At 53.8% G+C, this 18303-nt stretch overlaps 1 protein-coding gene and 1 pseudogene across 2 annotated transcripts; one reads left to right on the top strand and one right to left on the bottom strand.

The window, feature by feature from the left end:
• Positions 1–363: 363 nt before the first annotated feature.
• Positions 364–12652, top strand: Pbxip1 (PBX homeobox interacting protein 1). Of its 2 annotated transcripts, none has more exons than XM_045138567.1 (10): positions 364–490; positions 3523–3612; positions 6283–6406; positions 6639–6709; positions 6794–6950; positions 7509–7742; positions 8060–8142; positions 8269–8391; positions 9150–10333; positions 11675–12652. In XM_045138567.1, exons 1-10 carry the CDS (start codon positions 470–472, stop codon positions 11757–11759), a joined length of 2172 nt encoding a protein of 723 aa, XP_044994502.1. In that variant the 5' UTR covers positions 364–469; the 3' UTR covers positions 11760–12652. The 2 variants fall into 2 exon arrangements, with proteins under 2 accessions (XP_044994502.1, XP_044994503.1); XM_045138568.1 differs by lacking the exon at positions 364–490 and adding an exon at positions 2293–2414.
• A 1971-nt stretch (positions 12653–14623) lies between these two features.
• On the bottom strand, positions 14624–15985 carry LOC123455991 (annotated as a pseudogene).
• Between the last annotated feature and the right edge of the window lie 2318 nt (positions 15986–18303).

Below are 18303 nucleotides of genomic sequence, written 5' to 3'. Positions count from 1 at the left end.
CGAGTCCTCCTGACAGCCGCCACCCTGTCGTTGATCCTTGGGTCTCCCCACAGACACCCAGAATTGCACTGGGAAAGGTGGGGAGGTGACTTTTTTTTTTTTTTAAGTTAGCTGGGGATCCCACCTGGAGGTTAAATGCAAGGCAAAAATGCTGCCTACATCTTCCTCCCCCCTCCCTTACCCCCCGCCCCTGGGCCTGGCTCATCATCTACTTTTTAATGGTCAAAAGTTTCCGCCCCCTTGGGGAAGTCAACTTTTGATTGGACAATGACCAGCCATGTGACCCCCCCTCCCACCCCCGAAACCCAGCGAGGCTGCAGCAAGTTCACCGGAGGGGCGAAGGGCGAGCTGGCCGGGCCTGGCAGGACCCTGGGCGCGCAGAGGACCGGGCGGCGCGCTGGAGGGAATGGGCCCCGCCGGCCCCGGCGCCCCGGCCCCGCACCGCACCTAGGGGCGGCGGAGGAGGCCGATGTCCCCGGCAGGAACTCAGGCAAGTTTTGTGGCCCTCGGTGCTCTGTGTTAGAGGCGGGACGACTTTCAGCGGTTGGAATGAGCTCCAGGGGAGACTTGCTAGTTTTGTAGAGTGGTGCAGCTCCCTTTTTACTTTTTCTTTCTTTCTTTTTTTTTTATTAGCAATAGCAGAAGTCTTTTGACGATACTACATGTTTTGTTGACTCCTGCCTGAAATAAAAGGAAGGGGAGAGGGGGCGAAGAATCCGCTTTTCTTCCCAGAGGTTGATGAGGAGAAAAAGCTGGAAAGGGACCAGATGGGGTGGCACTCAGGCCGCAGGAGACCTTCCTAATAAAGCCGGGAGGTGCTGTCCTGGGACACGAGGGGTGTCTGTTTTGGAATGTTGGGTGAACACGCCCAGACAGCTTATCAGGCTTATCAGGGTTTGGGACCCCGAGTGTGGGGCTTCCCCCATGGTCTCCTATTCGGCTTTCAGAAGGCTTGTCTTGTTGACCTAAATACCATCCTGCTGCTGGTTTCCGCGGAGACGGTGGGTCTGACATCAGCCTAGTTGCCATGGTGCCGGGTTCAGGAGGACCTGCGCAGGCTGTACCCGGCCGGGGATAAACAGGGACTTCAGCCCGAGCCTGCGCTTCCTTCCTGCCACCACCTGTTACCAGTCACGTGCCGCAGCTGGGGGCAGGAGGATGGCCGAACCTTGTAGGCGCGGGGCTGAGGGCCGAGGGCTGAACACCACGGCTCCACGGACAGCTGTAGAAGGGTGTGGGCGGGCCGGGGTGGGTAGTATCGGGAAGACATTGCAGCCATTCTGTCTCTGCGGGGTAAGTGCTGGTGTCTGGGAGGAATGAGCATTGGAAAAAAAAAAAAAACACCATAAAAATAATAAATTTAAAAAGCCAGGCTTGGTGGCGCATGCAGAAGTAGGAGGATGGCCATGAGTTCAAGGCTACCCAGAGACTGACTACACAATGAATTCCAGGTCAGCCTGGGATAGAGTGAAACTCTACCTTGAAAAGCTTAAAAAAACGAACAAACAAAAAAAGCCGGGCATGATGGCGCATGCCTTTGATTTTAATCCCAGCACTGGGGAGGCAGAGGTAGGAGGATCACCAGTTTGAGGCCACCCTGAGAATACATAGTGAATTCCAGGTCAGCCTGAGCTACAATGAGACCCTACCTCGAAAAACAAAAACAAACAAAAAGACACTATTAGGTGTCCTTTACCTCTTCTGGGCTTGGATCTTTTTACTTTATTTTATTTTATTTTTGAGGTAGGGTCTCGTTCTAGCCCAGGCTGACTCCTGGAGTTCACTATGTAGTCTCAGGGTGGCCTTGAATTTTTGGCAGCCCACCTACCTCTGCCTCCAAAGTGCTGGGATTAAAGGTACGCTCCACCATCCCTGTATTTCTTTCTTTCTTTTTAAATATTTATTTTATTTATTTATTTGATAGAGAAAGAGGCAGATATAGAGAGAGAATGGCCAGGGTCTTTAGCCACTGCACATGTACTCCAGATGCATGTGTCACCTTGTGTATCTGGCTTTACATGTGGTCCTGGGGAATGGAACCTGCATCCTTTGGCTTTGTAGGCAAGCGCCTTAACCTCTAAGCCATCTCTCCAGCCCTGGGCTTAGATCTTGACCGGCAAGAGCCACAGACATTTATTGGGTAGCCACACAGGTCTTAAACACAGCGGAAACAGACAGGCACTGTGTCCCTTTTCAGAAGCAGACCTTCCAGACTCCATCTTTCTTCCTTCCAGCAGTGCTGTGGCACCATAGTCTTCAGTACCCTGCTCTTCCAGCCCCGGGGGAGCACGCATTCCTTCCTGGACCACAGTCCAGGGCTCATCTGTCACTCTACCCTTATGCCTGGTCCCAGTTGGAACTCTCCAGCCTGAGGGCACAGCCTTGGCCTTGTCTCTTTCTGCCTTGCTTTGGAGGTGAGAGCCGTGCCCCACCACCCAGCTACCAACTCCAAGCAGATCAGCAGGTGGCAGGACCACCATCTCAGTTTTTCTCTCTTTAAAATATATATATATATATATATATATATAATATATATATTTGAGAGAGAGAGAATGGATGCACCAGGGCCTCCAGCCACTGCAAACAAAGTCCAGACGCATGTGCCCCCTTGTGCATCTGGCTTACGTGGGTCCTAGAGAATTGAACCGGGGTCCTTTGACTTCGTAGGCAAACACCTTAACCGCTAAGCCATCCCTCCAGCCCACTTTTGTCTGTTTGTTGTTGCTGTTGTTACAAACTTTGAAGTGATTCATGGGTGATAGTTGCCTTTCCTCCAGCTGGCTTCACGTTCCCTAAGACTAAATTCTGCAGTACTTAGTGGGAGAGAGTCACCAGGGAGGTGGCTGAAGGTATACGAAGGACTTAACCCCGCCCTCTTCTCCTGGCCCCAAGCTGCATTTGACACTCATCTGAGCCTTTTGTTTAGAAAGCCTCCTGCCTAGCGGTCACCACCCACCTCCCTGGGGATCCTAGCTAAGCCCCAAGTGAACCCCCTGAATCAGACAGGCAGATTGATGGTGGGTGGGGCCGCAAGACCAGAGCAGGCTAGCTCTTCTCTCTGGGCCCTGGGGGAGAATTTAGTGATTGTGGGGCCGCAAGACCAGAGCAGGCTAGCTCTTCTCTCTGGGCCCTGGGGGAGAATTTAGTGATTGTGAAAGTTCCTGGTTGGGGGACCCAAGTCTTTTCTCTCACTCTTCCTAGCTGTTCACTTTAACCAGCCAAGTCAGTGAACCTATCTGGGCATCCCCTTCCCTCACTGGATCATCAGGGAAGGGGTTGGCCTTTCCAGCTTTGACCTTTCAAGGTCAGCATAGTTTCCCAAGGCCCTTTGGTTCCTTGGGAGAGCAGGCACTGCTTTGCAAGGTCAGCGCTGCCAGAAAAAGCAGAGGATGTCATGGGCAGAAGGACCAGACCAAGCCTGGGTGCTGGAGGCTGCTGCTCACCCCTTGATCCTTGGAACCCGGCCCAGGGCTGCCTCTCCCGAAGGGAGCTCCCATCCTTAAGACCGCTTTTCTCCTGCAGGGGAAAGCCACCCGAGTGGCTCCAAGGACCTCAGCCACTATGGCCTCCTGCCCAGACTCCGATAATAGCTGGGTGCTCGCCAGCTCTGAGGTAGGAAGGAGTGGGCCTGGGAACCAAGTGGAAGTGGGATTCCTGCTGGATGGGGCCGGCTTTCTGAATTTGTCCTCTCCCTTGGTCCTGGTGGTCACCTGCATCGCCCCCTGTTGGCTGTTAGAGGAACATCAGAGGCAGGGAAGAGGTTACCCTCCCCCTCCCCCACCCTCACCCCAGGCTCTGGTGCTGGGGACTTGGGCCTTACTTGGAAAGAAGGGTCCATTTGAGTAATTGAGGGAAGAAGGGAGGGAGTTCTGTAAGGGGCGACAACAGAGAAGTCATGCTGAGGGGCCTAGTGGATGAAGTAACAGCTGGGCAGAGCCTGCGTTTTTGAGTTGGGAATACCGGGAAGAGGCCTGAGGGGCCTGGTGAGGTGTCAGGTGTCAGTCAGGCTGGCAGTGGGGCAGTGCCAGGCTGCTGTGTTGGAGGGCAGCCCTATGATCCTGGCCTTGAGCAGAGAACAAAGCCTCGAGGGGACCCGGTGGGAATAGGTTCAATTCTTCAAGGTTCCTGCAACCTGTCAGGTCATAGGTGGTGAAGTGTGAGCCCACAGGGCTCCAGAAACCACTGAGAAGGGAGAAAGGCTGGTAGGATGGAGGATGAGTGGTTAAGGAAGGGTGGTGGGAACATCAGAGGAATCTGAGAGTTCCCAGACCCTGCGACTTTGTACCTAGATCCACTAGGAGGAGCTGAGGCAGGAGGATCAGGAAACTTCAGGTCATCCTCAGCGCACATCCGGTTTGAGGCTGGCCTTGGCTCTCCGTCATTCAGCCCTGGCCTCCTGTATGGATGCCTTTGTTGATACTTGTTGAGCCTGGACCAAACAATTTCATCTACCCTCCTCCTTGCAAAATCAGGGTTATGATCCTTGCCTTGCAAGGGTGGCCATGAAAAACAAAACAACAACAAAAAAACAAACAAACAAACAACAACAACAAAAAAAAAACCCATGTGACTTGGGGCTGGAGAGATGGCTCAGTGGTTAAAGGAATTTGCTTGCAAAGTCTACCAGTCTGGGTTTGGTTCCCCAGTACCCAGGTAAAGCCAGATGCACAAAGCGGTGCATGAGCCTGGAGTTCATTTGCAGCAGCAAGAGGCCCTGACACTCACATACTTTCTTTCTCTTTCTCTCTCTCAAATAAATAATTTAAAATGTAATTTTAGGGGCCATGGTGGTACATGTCTTTAATCCCAGCCCTCAGAAGGCAAAGGTAGGAGGATGGCTGTGAGTTCCAGGCTACCCTGAGACTACGTAGTGAATTCCAAGTCAGCCTGGGCTAGAGTGAGGCCCTATCTCAAAACAACAATAACAAAAAACAATTATAAAGAAATATGTTAAGGTCAAGAATTATTCTTGAGGTCTGGGAAGATAGCTCAGTGGTTAAAGGGGCTTACTTTGCAAAGCCCTATGGCCCGGGTTTGATTCCCCAGTACCCACATAAAGCTAGCTGCAAAAAGACACAAACATCATGTGCAGTGGCAAGTGGTCCTAGTGTGTCCATCCTCTCTCTCCCTCTCTGCTTGCAAATAAATAAATAATTTTTGTTGTTGTTGTTGTTTCTGTTTTTGTTTTTGAGGTGGGGCCTCACTCTGGTCCAGGCTGACCTGGAGTTCACTATCTAGTCTCAGGGTGACCTCAAACTCACGCTGATCCTCCAACCTCTGCCTCCCGAGTGCTGGGATTAAAAGAGTGCTCCACAACTCCCAGCAAATAATTTTTTTTAAAGAATTGTTCTTCGGGAGGCAGGGGTAGGAGGATCACCGTGAGTTCGAGGCCGCCCTGAGACTCCATAGTGAATTCCAGGTCAGCCTGAGCTAGAGTGAGACCCTACCTCGAAAAACCAAAAAAAAAAAATTGTTCTTTGGGGCTGGAGAGATGGTTTAGCAGTTAAGGGCTTGCCTGTAAAGCCAAAGGATCCAGGTTCAACTCTCTAGGCCCCACGACGTAAGCCAGATGCACAAGGGGGTACATGTTTCCGGAGTTCATTTGCAGTGGCTAGAAGCCCTGATGCACTCATTCCCTCCCTCTCTCTCTGAAATAAATAAATAAGTAAATCTATTTTAAAAAATTCTTCTTGGATGGACACCAGGAGCCTGGCTGGGGTGGGTAGCAGAAGGTCTGCCGAGGGTCTGTCTGCAGAGAGGGGGGAGGGCAGAATCATGTGGCCAGAGCTGGAGGGCCAGGCTTGGAATCAACACCTTGGGGTCAGGCTGGCTATGACTGGGGGCAGCTGGGCCTGTACCAGGAGTTGCAGATGGCTGTCAGGGGGAGTGTGGGCCAGTGGGAATAACCAGGAAAGCTTGGAAGGTATGCATGGCTGGGCAGGGGGGTTGCCCTGAGAACATAGCTGTAACGCCTGGTCGGGATGGAGTTGATCACTTATGGGCAGGGAAGTACTCGTGATCAGGGGGCAAGGATGCCAGGCTCCCCTGGCCTCCCTCAGGCGTTGCCAGGCTGGTCCGCTGGTCTAGAGCCTTGCCCAGCGAGGCTGTGATTTCACAGCAGCCTGGCCTCCGGAGCTGCAAGGGGGAGTGGCTTTGGATGGACACTCACTAAGTATAGCATAAGACCGAGTGGGTGACGGTATCTGAACTGGAGCTGGCCCTGGAGGCCCCCGCAGAGCACCCTTCCTGTGGACTAGGCCTGTCCTCACCTCCTTCCCCCAGAACCTGCCCGTAAAGACCCTGGGCCCTCAATCCAGGATGGACCTAACATCCGAGGGGGTCCCCCCGCCTCCTCAGGACCCCTCCAAGGCAGATGAACCATTAGCTGAGACCTTGGATGGAGAAGGTAAGGGGCCCTGCGGAGGGTAGGTTGTGGTCATCCTTTATCTCTGGGACTTCCCTTTCCTGGGGCGGGAGCAGGGACTGCTTATCCGGGTCCCTGTCAACCTCGACTACAAGCTGCCTTGCTCTGTACCAGCTTCTTCTTGCCCCTTCCAACCTGGAATTGACCCGTGGGAGCCAGAAAGCTGGGTGGGGAGTTCAGCTGGTGTTTTCCTGGGCTTTCTGTCCCCCCACAGGGACCCCTTTCCACATGGAACACTCCCAGAATGAGGGTGCCACGCTGCCCAAGGGGGAGACCAAGGCCAAGGTGAGGAGCTTTGCCGTGGGCGGAAGAGAAGTGGGGAGGGCACTGCCCACAGCTGGAGCCCTCCAACGGAACCCCCCCCCCAAGGTCTCCTCTAACGGCTGTGGTACGGAGCCGCCTCCGGGAGACACGGTGGTCCAGGAAGACTTGCAGGAGACTCCTGTGGTCACGAGCCTGGGACCAGACACACAGGATCTGGAAGACGAAACCTCCCCACAGAACGTGCCCTCGAGTCCCAAAGCAGGTACGAGAACTCACCTTGCCTTCGGCCACTGCTGTGTAGAAGGCAGGGCACAGGACCGGCCTCACTAGCGTGGCTCCACCATCCGGGGATCAAGTATGAGACTCAATCACGACGGACCTCTGAGGCTATGGGACACATTTCCCACTCAAACCACCACGGTCACAAAGCAGAGGTCCGTGGAGCGGGTGAGAGAGTTATGACCCCGTGGAAAGTGAGAGAAGATGCCTGGACAACCATAAGCTTTAGGACCAGGGAAGAGCCAGGGCAGAGGGCAGGAGAGTGGCCAGAGTTGTGAGGGATCCCTGGAAAGGTGGCACATGCTTTTAGAAGCTTGATGTGAGGCACACATTAGAGGAAGAAAGGGACTCTTAGGATTGAAGTGGCTTTTGCTACTTGTAGACAGGAAGGGCAGGTCTCCTATCCCCATGCCGGGCAGAGACAGTCATTGATGCCCAGGCCTAAGTGGGCAGGCCCTTCATGTGCCCTCTCCGTCTGTGGATGAGGTTGGGAACCTCCTGGATCTTCCTCCCTGTGCCTTGTCCCTTTTCCTTCCTCCAGTTTGGGGCAGGGCAGAGGGCCGCTGCTCCAGCAGCGACGACGACACTGACGTGGACGTGGAAGGTCTGCGGAGACGGTGGGGCCGGGAGCCGAGCCCATCTCAGCCCCCGGCACCCGTGGGTGTGGAAGACCAGCCCCGCGGCAAGGGTGTGGGGGGAGAGCTAGGCATCTCCCTCAACATGTGCCTCCTGGGGGCCCTGGTTCTGCTGGGACTGGGGGTCCTCCTCTTCTCTGGTGAGTGGCAGCCTGGCCCGCACTTCAGCCCCGCCCTTCCCTCCATGCCCCTGAGGGTCTCCCCAAAACCCATCTCCATCTTCAGGAGGTGGAGACTGATGCGTGGGTAGGGTGCCTGGCTTCTACGTGTGTGACTGTGTGTGGGGAGTCGTTCTTTGGTTGTGAATGAGGTGTGGTGCACAGCATCTCTTGCCGTTGCAGTGACCACCGGGCACTTTAGCTTGCTGGGCCACTGAGATGTGTCCAGGGCAGGCAGGGTGCCTGGGAGGGCAACGATGGGCTCCGTGGGCCTGGGTTCAGGAGTGCGCTTCCCACAGGACACATGGAGGAAGCAGAGGTGCAGGTCTTCCCAGATACTGGGTTGGAGACCGAGTTGGTGGATGCCTTGGACCACAGCCAGGTATGTGCGTGGGGAAGGGGTGCTGGGGGAGGGTCTCACAGGTGTGTGGGGCATGGTGGAGAGAAGCCGGGCTGGCCCGGTGGTCCATGTGGGGCAGCATGAGGCAGCTGCCTTGTCTGCCTTCAGGAACAGCTGCAGGCCTCGGTGCCCTTGGACAGTGGTGTCCCCAGCCTGCAGAGCATGGGTCTTCTCCTGGACAGGCTGGCCAAAGAGAACCAGGACATCCGGCTGCTGCAGGCCCAGCTGCAGGTGGGCCCCAGTGGGCAGGAGGGGACTTGGTTGGCCACTCTCACTAGATATCTGTCCTAGTGGGCTCCCCAGAAAGGAGTTTTTCCTGCTAATCTGCCTTCTTTTAAAAATAATGAGAGAGAATTGTGTGCCAGGGCCTCTAGTCACTGTAATTGAACTCCAGACACATGTGCCACCTTGCGTGCATGTGTGATCTTGTGCGTTTACATCACCTCGTACGACTGGCTTACGTGGGACCCGGAGAGTCGAACCTGGGTCCTTAGGCTTCGCAGGCTGGCGCCTTAACCGCTGAGCTGTCTGCCTAGCCTTTAACCTGCTCTTGGAGCTTCAGCTTTTCCTCCAGAGTCACACGTCTCCGAGTTCTCTGTTCAGCTCCCTTATGCTGTGAACTGTGCCCAGGCCGGCCTACCTGTTTCCCATGGCACGTCACCTCTGCAGATGGGTCTGGTCTCCCTGGCACACTGTGTGTGGAGAAGGGTGGGAGGAGCATGCCCGGGCTGTGCTGAGATCAATGAACAGTGCCCCCTCGGGCATGTGAGGAGGTGGCGTGGGGGGATTGGTTCACATTGGGTGAGGAGAGGAGGAAGAGGAGGAGAACCGAGTCCTCGGTCCACCCCAGGGCCTTGTGTGCGCTCAGCAAGCTCTACCAACAGGGAGAGCTGCTCCCCCAGCTCCTGCCTGCTCCAACAGGTGGAAGGCATCGGGCCCATCCTAACAAGGACCCCTTCTGCTGTCTTCCATCTTTAATCCCATTCCAGGCCCAAAAAGAGGAGCTTCAGAACCTGATGCACCAGCCCAAGGGTCTCGAGGAGGAGAATGCCCAGCTCCGGGGCGCCCTGCGGCAGGGCGAGGCCTCTCAGAGGGCCCTGGAGTCAGAGCTTCAACAGCTGAGGGCCCGGCTCCAGGGGCTGGAGGCTGGCTGTGTCCGAGGCACAGACGGAGTGTGCCTCAGCTGGGACAGAGGCCCACAGGGTGGCCAGGCTACCAAGGATCAGGGTCAGAGGGGTCAGGGGCCGGATGCCAGCTTCCTGGAGCAGCAGAAGCGCCTGGAAGCCGAGGCCCAGGGCCTCAGGCAGGACCTACAGAGGCAGCGGGAGCTGCTGGAATCCGTGCAGCAGGATTTGCGGAGGGGCTTGCGAGGCGTCGGCAAAGGGGCCCCCACTCATGCTGGCCTGGCTGAACTTGGCCACAGGTTGGCCCAGACGCTGAAGGGCTTAGAGAACTGGGGTGGGGACCGCGGGGTTCCTGCCAATGCCTCGGAGGCCTGGCGTCACAAGCCCCGCTCCCAAAGCCCCAGGGAGAGGAGCGGGAAGGAGAAGTGGCGGGAGGAGCAAAAAGACCCGAAGGCTGAGCCCTGGAAGCCCAGGAAGGGGGACCCTGGCTGGGAGAGGAAGAAGAGCTGGGGGCTTGAGGAGGACAGAAGGCCAGCAGGGAGGTGGAAGGAGAGCAAGCCAAGCATGGAGAAGTGGAGGGGCAGAAAGGATGCCAAGCACCAGGACCCCGGGGCACCCCCGAGGAAGAGCTCTCCCTCCGGGGAGAGGCAGTTGCCTCCCCTGTCCCCCTGGGAGGAGCTGCTGAGGCGCAAGTACCGGCCCCCCCAGGGCTGCTCCGGGGTGCAAGAGTGTGCCCGGCAGGAGGGCCTGGCCCTCTTTGGCTCCGAGCTGGCCCCGGTGCAGCGGCAGGAGCTGGCTTCTTTGCTGAGAACGTACCTGGCACGGCTGCCCTGGGCCGGGCCGCTGACCGAGGAGCTTCCCCTCTCACCTGCCTACTTTGGCGAGGATGGTATCTTCCGCCACGACCGCCTTCGCTTCCGAGACTTCGTGGATGCCCTGGAGGACAGCCTGGAGGAGGTGGCGGTGAGGTGGACGGGTGATGATGAGGAGGTGGATGACTTTGAGGATTTCATCTTCAGGCACTATTTTGGAGACCGAGCACTCAAGAGGTGGGTGGGCGCCTGTGGGAGGGTGGGGAGAGCTGTGAAGGCCCCAGACATGCCTCCTCTGGTTTTCCTTGAGGGGCCACGGCGGTCCTTGGGCTAAGGGTTCTCCTTGTGTTCCACTCTGCCTGTATCTGCGTGGCCCTTTAAAGAATATTTTAAGGCCAGGTGTTGTGGCATATGCCTTTAATCCCAGTACTGGGGAGGTTGGAGGTAGGAAAACTGCTGTGAGTTGGAGGTCACCCTGAGACTACAGAATGAATTCCAGGTTAGCCTGGGATAGAGTGAGATCCTACCTTAAAAAATTTTTTTTTCTTTTTTTTTTTAATCCAGGGTTGGAGAAATGGCTTAGCGGTTCAGGTGCTTGCCTGCGAAGTCTAATGAGCCAGTTTTGACTCCCCAGTACCCACATAAACCAGATGCACAAGGTGGCAGCATGTGCATCTGGAGTTTGTTTGCAGTGGCTGGTGGGTCTGGCGTCCCCATTCTCTCTCTATCTGCCTCTACCTCTTCCTCTCTCTCTCTCTCTCTCTCTCTCCAATAAATAGATAAATAAATACATTTTTAAAAAATTTACTTATTTATTTATTTGAGAGTGACAGACACAGAGAGAAAGACAGATAGAGGGAGAGAGAGAAAATGGGCACGCCAGGGCTTCCAGCCTCTGCAAACGAACTCCAGACGCGTGTGCCCCCTTGTGCATCTGGCTAACGTGGGACCTGGAGAACCGAGCCTTGAACCGGGGTCCTTAGGCTTCACAGGCAAGCGCTTAACCGCTAAGCCATCACTCCAGCCCAATAAATACATTTTAAACCAGATACAGGGCATGCCTTTAATCCCAGCATTTGGGAGACAGAGGTAGGAAAATTGCTGTGAGTTTGATGCCAGCCTGGGATTACAGACTGAGTGCCAGGTCAGCCTGGGCTAGAATGAGAGCCTACCTCAAAAAAAAAAAAACAAAAAAAAACATTTTACATTCCTCAACATGTTCTACAGTAGATCGAACTAATAAAATTTGTTACTAAACAATAATAAAAATTATTTATTTGCAAGGAGAGAATAGAGAATGTTTATGCCTCTTGCCACTGCAAACGGACTCCAGACACATTCACTACTTTGCACATCTGGCTTTACGTGGATACTGGGGAATCAGACCCCAAGCCGGCAGGCTTTGCAAGCAAGCGCCTTTGTCTGCTGAGCCATTTTCCCAGCCCCGTACAGCACTTTGTGCCTCCCCAGATGGAGCCTTCCCCCTGGGAGACCAGGTCTCTGTGCTGGAGGTGGCTCTTCTCTGCTGGTTTTGTCCCTTAAAGAGTTCTTCCTGTCCCACTTTGTGTCTCCCCACAGGTCTGGGAAGAAGGACAAGCACTCACGGAGCCCCCGAGTTATGGGGCCTGGGGAGGCCCACAGCCAGCACTCCCAACGTGGCTGAGCCTTGCCCTTGCTTTGGGGAACGCTCTTGGCCTATGTGTAGCCCAGGCTACCCTGCCTTATGTGTGACACCCGGAAGCCCGCTGCCACTGTCCAGCCGGCCTCCCCTGGCTCTTTGGCTCTTTGGTGTCTTTCGATGTCCCCAGCAGAGAGCGACAGCAGCCAGTCCTGCACTGATGCCACTTTAGCTAGGAAACAGACTTAATGGGACCCACTGCACTGCGATGTATGCAAATTCACGTGGCCTTGGGTGTGGCCTGCACCTGACTTGTGCCAGTGTGAGCGGCCTGGGGGGGAGTGTTTTGGGAAGCACATTCTCATCTTGTAGCCAAAAACCATCCCCATCTCCTGTGTTTGCCCCGTATCCACACCTGACCTGGTGCTCCTGGGAAGGGTTGGTACTGCTGCTGGAGCCCAGATCCAGACCTGCCCTGGAATTCTGATAGAGTTGGGAGCAGCTCCCCACAGGGGTGAATTCCCCTTCTTACCCTGGCTTCTCAGTAGCTTTCAACCCTTGTGTGGACTGTACACTCAAAGGTGGGGATGGGGGACACCAGACACCTGCCACTTAAGTGGATGGGACCCTAGACTCAGACCTTCTCCCTCCCACATTTCCTTTTCCCTTGCTTAGCCCTCCACAAGGAACCTAGGCTCAGGCTACAGCTGCCCTGGCTCACCCCTGGCTGGTGGAGTCCTGTGGATTCTGGAATATGAACCTTGTTAAATGCAGATTAAGTGGTCTCAGGCCAGGTTCTCCCCCAGATCGGTGTTCTTATCTTTAAAAAAGGTTGGGGGGTGGGAGACTGAAGGGCTGGAGAGATGGCTTAGTGGCTAAGGCACTTGCCTGGGGACCTAAGGACCCATGTTCAGTGTCTCTCCAGATCCCATGTAAGCCAGACACACAAAGGTGAGGCAAGTGCAAGGTCGCACATGCCCACTAGGTGTCACAAGCTGGTGTTTAATTGCAGTGGTGGAGGCCCTGACACACCAATTTTCTCTCTAAAAAATAATTTTTAAAAATTGGGGGGACTGAAGTGTTGAGGACGAAAATAAATAAATCAAGGAAGTGAGGGCCCCGGGGGAATGGCTAAAAGTGCTTGCTTGGGAAGCCTGCCACCTTGGTTCAGTTCCCCAAGTGTTTGATTGTAGTGGTAAGAGACCCTGGCACGTGCGCGTGCGCGCGCGCACACACACACACACACACACACACACACACACACACACGCAAATAAACTAATTAATAAGGAAGTGAAGGCCTGTTCTGTTTCTGTTTCTGTTTCTGCTCCGACGGTACTGCCTTTGGAGCCAGATGTACAGGAGGGCAGAAAGCACCCAACCTGGGCATCTGGATCTCAAGAGGTGAGGGAGCCACTAGGTGGCACTGTGGCTCCACATTTCTCCAGACTTTGTTTCCCCCCACTGCCGCCCCCCCCCCACAAACTACTCCCCACTCCCAGATCTTAGCTTTCTCCCCACTGACTAGTTCTCAACACATCCCAGAATCCTTGTCTTTGCTTTGGGAAGTCCTTTCAGAGATCTAACCTCAATCTTGGCAGCCTGCTTGAGTACCCCTAGAATCTCCCAGTGAGCTTAGGGGGTGGCAGAGGTGTCTGAGGGCAGTAACTGCCCTGGCCAGGCCAGGAAATGTCTGCTAAGAAGGCGAGGGAGTGGCTGGAAAGATGCTTAGCGGTTAAGCGCTTACCTGTGAAGCCTAAGGACTCTGGTGCACAGCCCTCTCCTCGGGAAAGTGTCCCTGGTTAGCAGGGGAAAATGCTGCAGAGCACAGTAATTTGTGGGCATACACAAGGCACACCAGGACCCTGGTGGGTACCCACATCCATGGATATTCATGTCCCGTATCTAAAGGGACATAGCATTTGTATCTTCTCCAAACACAGAGGCCCGTTCAGGTCAAACATCTCTGAACCACTTATGATACCCAACATGGTGTAAATGTTAGATAGTTGTACTGCATTATATTACTTAGGAAATAACAAGAAAACAAGACCTGCCTATGTTCAAAACAGATATGGTTTCCCCACATTCCTTTTTTTTTTTTGGTTTTTTTAAAGTAAGGTCTTGCTGTAGCCTAGGCTGACCTGGAATTCACTATGTAGTCTCAGGGTGGCCTTGAACTCACAGTGATCCTCCTATCTGGCCTTGAGTGCTAGGATTAAAGGCGTGCACCACCATACCTGGCTTTTTTTTTTTTTTTCTAGGATCTCAGGTAGCCTAGACTGGCCTTGAGCACACTATATAGTTGAGGATGACCTTGAACTTCTGATCCTTTTTCCTCTACCTCCCAAGTACTGGGATTGTAGGCGTGGGTCACCATGTCCTTTTTTCTTCCCTCTCTTCCTCCTTCCTTTCCTCCTTTTCTCCCTTCCTTCCTTTTTCCCTCCCTCCCACCCTTTCTTTCTTCCTTCCTTCCTTCCCTATCTTCTTCCCTCCCTCCTTCTGTTATTTTGAGACACTCTCACTCTGTGGAGCCTCAAAACTGTGGCGTTCCTCCCATCTCAGCTCTCAATCACTGTTGAGGTTACCATCATCACACCTTTTTTTTTTTTCCAGGTAGTGTCTCTCACTCTGGTCCAGGCTGGTCTGGAATTCACTATGTTATCTCAGGGTGGCCTCACACTCATGGCAATCCTACCTCTGCCTCCTGAGTGCTAGGGTTAAAGGCATGCACCACCACACCTGGTTACACCTAACATTCTTGTTCTGTTTTTTTTTTTGTTTGTTTGTTTTTTCCATTATTTAAGACCTTTATTTACAGGTGCTTGCAGTTTGTGGACTTTTTTTTTTTGAAAAAATCAAGTTGTAAACTTTTTATTACAAATTAAAAATGAAGTTCTTAAAAATCTCAACTTGACCAGATATGAAACAATTTAAAAACCTTTAAAGGTATATTGAGAAAAACCAGGCTTTTTTAAAAAACACGTTTGTCATTACCAAAAAGAGACATCTTTAGGTAAAAATAATAAAAACCCCATGCTGCATAGTCAATGCAGATAGTTCTAGTTTATCTGGTCAATGGGCAAAAAGCAAGCACTTAAGGTCTTCAGCTCCAATCTTTTGTTCGTTTCTTATTGCTGGAATTTCATATTCATTTCTTCTTGTTGGATGACTAAACCGGATGATGGTAAAGGTGGTAAGCCGGCATTTACTCAGCCCCGCCCTGCTCAGCCTCGGGAGCGAAGGAGTTTTCAGCTGGTGGATCGGCTGCTTTTGTCTCTTTGCCATCTTGTGGTTTAGGGTTCCCTGGGCGTCTGCGTCGGTAATTGAAGTTGCGGCGGTACCGACGTTGAGCTGGCTGCTGACCTTGGGTGTCATCTCCTTGATTTTCCTTGTCCTCTTCATTGCCATCCTTTCTGGGCTGTCTTTGGCGAGGAGGACCCCTGCGGAATCGTGGTGTATAGCCCCGATACATATTCTGTCTCACTGGTCCACCTTGCTCTCCTGCACCCTGGTTGTCAGCACCCTCCATCTCTTCTCCCTGCACAGGAGGTTGGAATACTGTGGTCCGCGCCCATAGGGCCTTTCACGTGGTCAGGTGGGAGCCTTCCCTGCGGTAGGGCCGGCGTTGTTGGGCCTGTCCTCCAGGAGCGCTCTCCATCCTTCATCCTTTCCCCCACTCTCACTATTCCGGTAATTCTGCTGGTAACTGCGTGGAGGACCCCTACGACGTGGACAGCGTCTATAATGGTTACGGTCTGCTGCATATTTACTGCCTTGACCTGGACCTCCACCAGGGCCTGCAGCATTTGCTGCCTCCGCACCCTTTTCTCCTTCAACAACATCAGACTCCACAGTCTCTCCATCTCCTGCACTGCGAAGGTGCTTCCTGGGGTTATTCTTCTTTATGGCAGTCTGGTGTACAAATACATCTTCCTTGGTGTCATTCCTGTGGATGAAACCATATCCATTCCTTACATTGAACCATTTTACTGTTCCCAAAACCTGCCTTGCGATGACCTTCTTGTCCCCGCCGGCAGGCGCCGCCGATCCCTGCGCCGCTGCCCGTGGTGCCGGGCTTGGTGTCGGCGGCGCCGAGGGCGGGGCGGCGGGCGGCGGCTGGGTCTCGGCATCGCTGCTCACGGTCGCGGTGACGGTGACTGGGGCCGGCTGCGGCAGCTGCGGCTCCTCCCGGGGTGTGATGGTAACTAGGCCGGCGGCGGCGGTGGGGCTGCTCAGGGCTCTCTGGGGTCCGCTCTCCGCTCCCGCTACCGATCAAACTCTCTTGTTCTGTTTTTGAGACACATCTTACTGTGTAGTGTTAGCTGTCTTGGAAATCAAGATCTTCCTGCTTCTGCATTCCGAGTGCTGGAATTAAAGGTGGGCGCCATCATGCTTCACTTTTTAGATGTTTTGCTGTGCTGCTGACTGGCTCCACTGTTGTAGAACCCACTGGTATAGAAAACCAACTATGGGGCTGGAGGGATGGCTTAGCGATTAAGGCATTTGCCTGCAAAGCCAAAGGACCCTGGTTCGATTCCCCAGGACCCACGTTAGCCAAATGCACAAGGGGCGCACGCATCTGGAGTTCGTTTGCAGTGGCTGGAGGCCCTGGTGTGCCCATTCTCTCTCTCTCCCTCTTTCTCTGTCAAAGAAGTAAATAAATAAAAAATAAGAAAAGAAAGCCAACTATGCTATCGAAATGGTGGTTGATATATTTATTATTTATTTGAGAGGAGAAAGAGAGAAAAGAGACAATGGGCACATCGGGGCATCTAGCCACTGTGAATGAACTCAGACGCATGCACCACTCTGTCATCTGGCTTTATGTGGGTACTGGGGAATCGAACCTGGGTTGTTAGGCATTGTAGGCAAGTGCCTTAACTGCTGGGCCATTTCTCCAGCCCGAGTTTTAATTTTTCGGAACTTCTAGGGTGAAATGGAGAGCTCCTGGGGCTGTTGACCTGGGAGCAGAGGGCACTGGGTTCCAAGCCCGTAGCAGGACCTCCTCTGTTTCAAGGCTGTGCTGGGTGCCACAGCTTCCAATCCTTGCCCCTCAGGCTAACTACCCAAGTTTAACACAAGCAGAGTGCTCACAGTCTCGCATAATGGTGCCGGGAAGGGTGGAGAGGACCTGGAGGGGAGGCCTCTGAGGTAGAGCGTGAGGGCAGTGGGATCTCGGGGACTGGGGAGATGGTTTCAGGAGAGGCAAAGGTGAGCTGAAGGAAGGCAGGGACAGCCTGAGGCAGATGACTCAGAAACACGCCTGGGGGCCCTGTACTATGGGAAAAGAGCGGAAGTGGCATCCACGGAAGGCACTGGAAGCCAGAGGCACTTGTGGGAAGATGCACACTGGTGCAGGGAGGTTGGATGGGGAGGTGGAAAATCACAGGTGGCCAGGAGGATTCAGCTGTGGTGGTGGAGGGGGGATTTCCTGGGAGGCTGGGGACTGGCCTGGGCCAGGAGTTAGTATCGACCTGCCTGCATGGATGGGGGCAGGAGAGGGAGGAGTCAAGGTCACTTGGCCTCCTAGCCTCTTGCCAAGTGGATGCCTGTGCCCTCACACAATACCAGGAAAGAAGGAAGGCCAAAGCTGGTTTAGTGGGGTGGGGTGAGTGGGAGGTACTGGGCTCTGTTTTGCAGAATGTGGGCTTTGGGAAAGGATTGGCCAACTAGGAGGTCATCATTTCGGCCCTCCCCAAGTTGCATGGGCCTGTGCCACCCGCCTCCCCCTTCCCTTCATACCTCAGGGGCTGGGCCACTTAGTAAGTTTTTACCAGCTCAGGACACTGACCTTCATTGATCGCCGTTCCTCCAGGGGAGGCACCCAGATAAGTGAGGTCAGTCATTTCTTGAGGTCATTACTGAGCTCTGGTTCAGAGTCAAAGGGACAGGTGATCTAGACAAGGAAGGACAGGCAGAAACCTGAAGCCACATACTGGGTGGAGAGGAAAGTGCTAGAGAGCCTGAGGCTTTAATAGGGTGGCCATTAAAGCCTTCTCAACTCAAAGGTGGCTGTCAGCTGTCACCCTTCTTACAGCTTTGTAAGGAAAGACCAGTACAGGCATAGTGACTGGAGCTCTCCTGACATCTATACAGTGCCATTAGCTTGCCAAGACATTTCTGGGCCTTGTATCTCACTGAGAAATAGACTTTGAAGGAAGTAAGACTACCAGAGGGGGAAAAAGAGAGAGAGATTGAGATTAGGTGACTTGTGAACGTGCTGGGTCTCATCTGAGGCTCTGTGACATGCCTAAAGTCACATCATAGTAGCAGTGGCCCTAGGCAACATTTGAACCACAGGCCACTGCAGGCCTCCCTTCAACATCTCATGCTATTTTCTTTCTTTTTTTCTTTCAAGGTAGGGTCTCACCCTGATCCAGGCTGACCTGGAATTCACGGCGATCCTCCTACCTCTGCCTCCCTAGTGTTGGGATTAAAGGAGTGCACCACCACGCCCAGCTCCGTGCTTTTTTCTATCTCTTTTCAACAGTCAGGGGAATAATGGTTTCTCCATTTTTAGTCTTTACAAGACTTCATAGCCTGTAGTAGGTTGCAGGCTCTGTTCTGACAAGCATAGAAAACCACGT

Source organism: Jaculus jaculus, chromosome 19 (genome assembly GCF_020740685.1).
Source record: "Jaculus jaculus isolate mJacJac1 chromosome 19, mJacJac1.mat.Y.cur, whole genome shotgun sequence".
In the NCBI taxonomy this organism is placed as follows: Eukaryota; Metazoa; Chordata; class Mammalia; order Rodentia; family Dipodidae; genus Jaculus; species Jaculus jaculus.
This window is presented reverse-complemented; position numbering and strand designations above follow the sequence as displayed.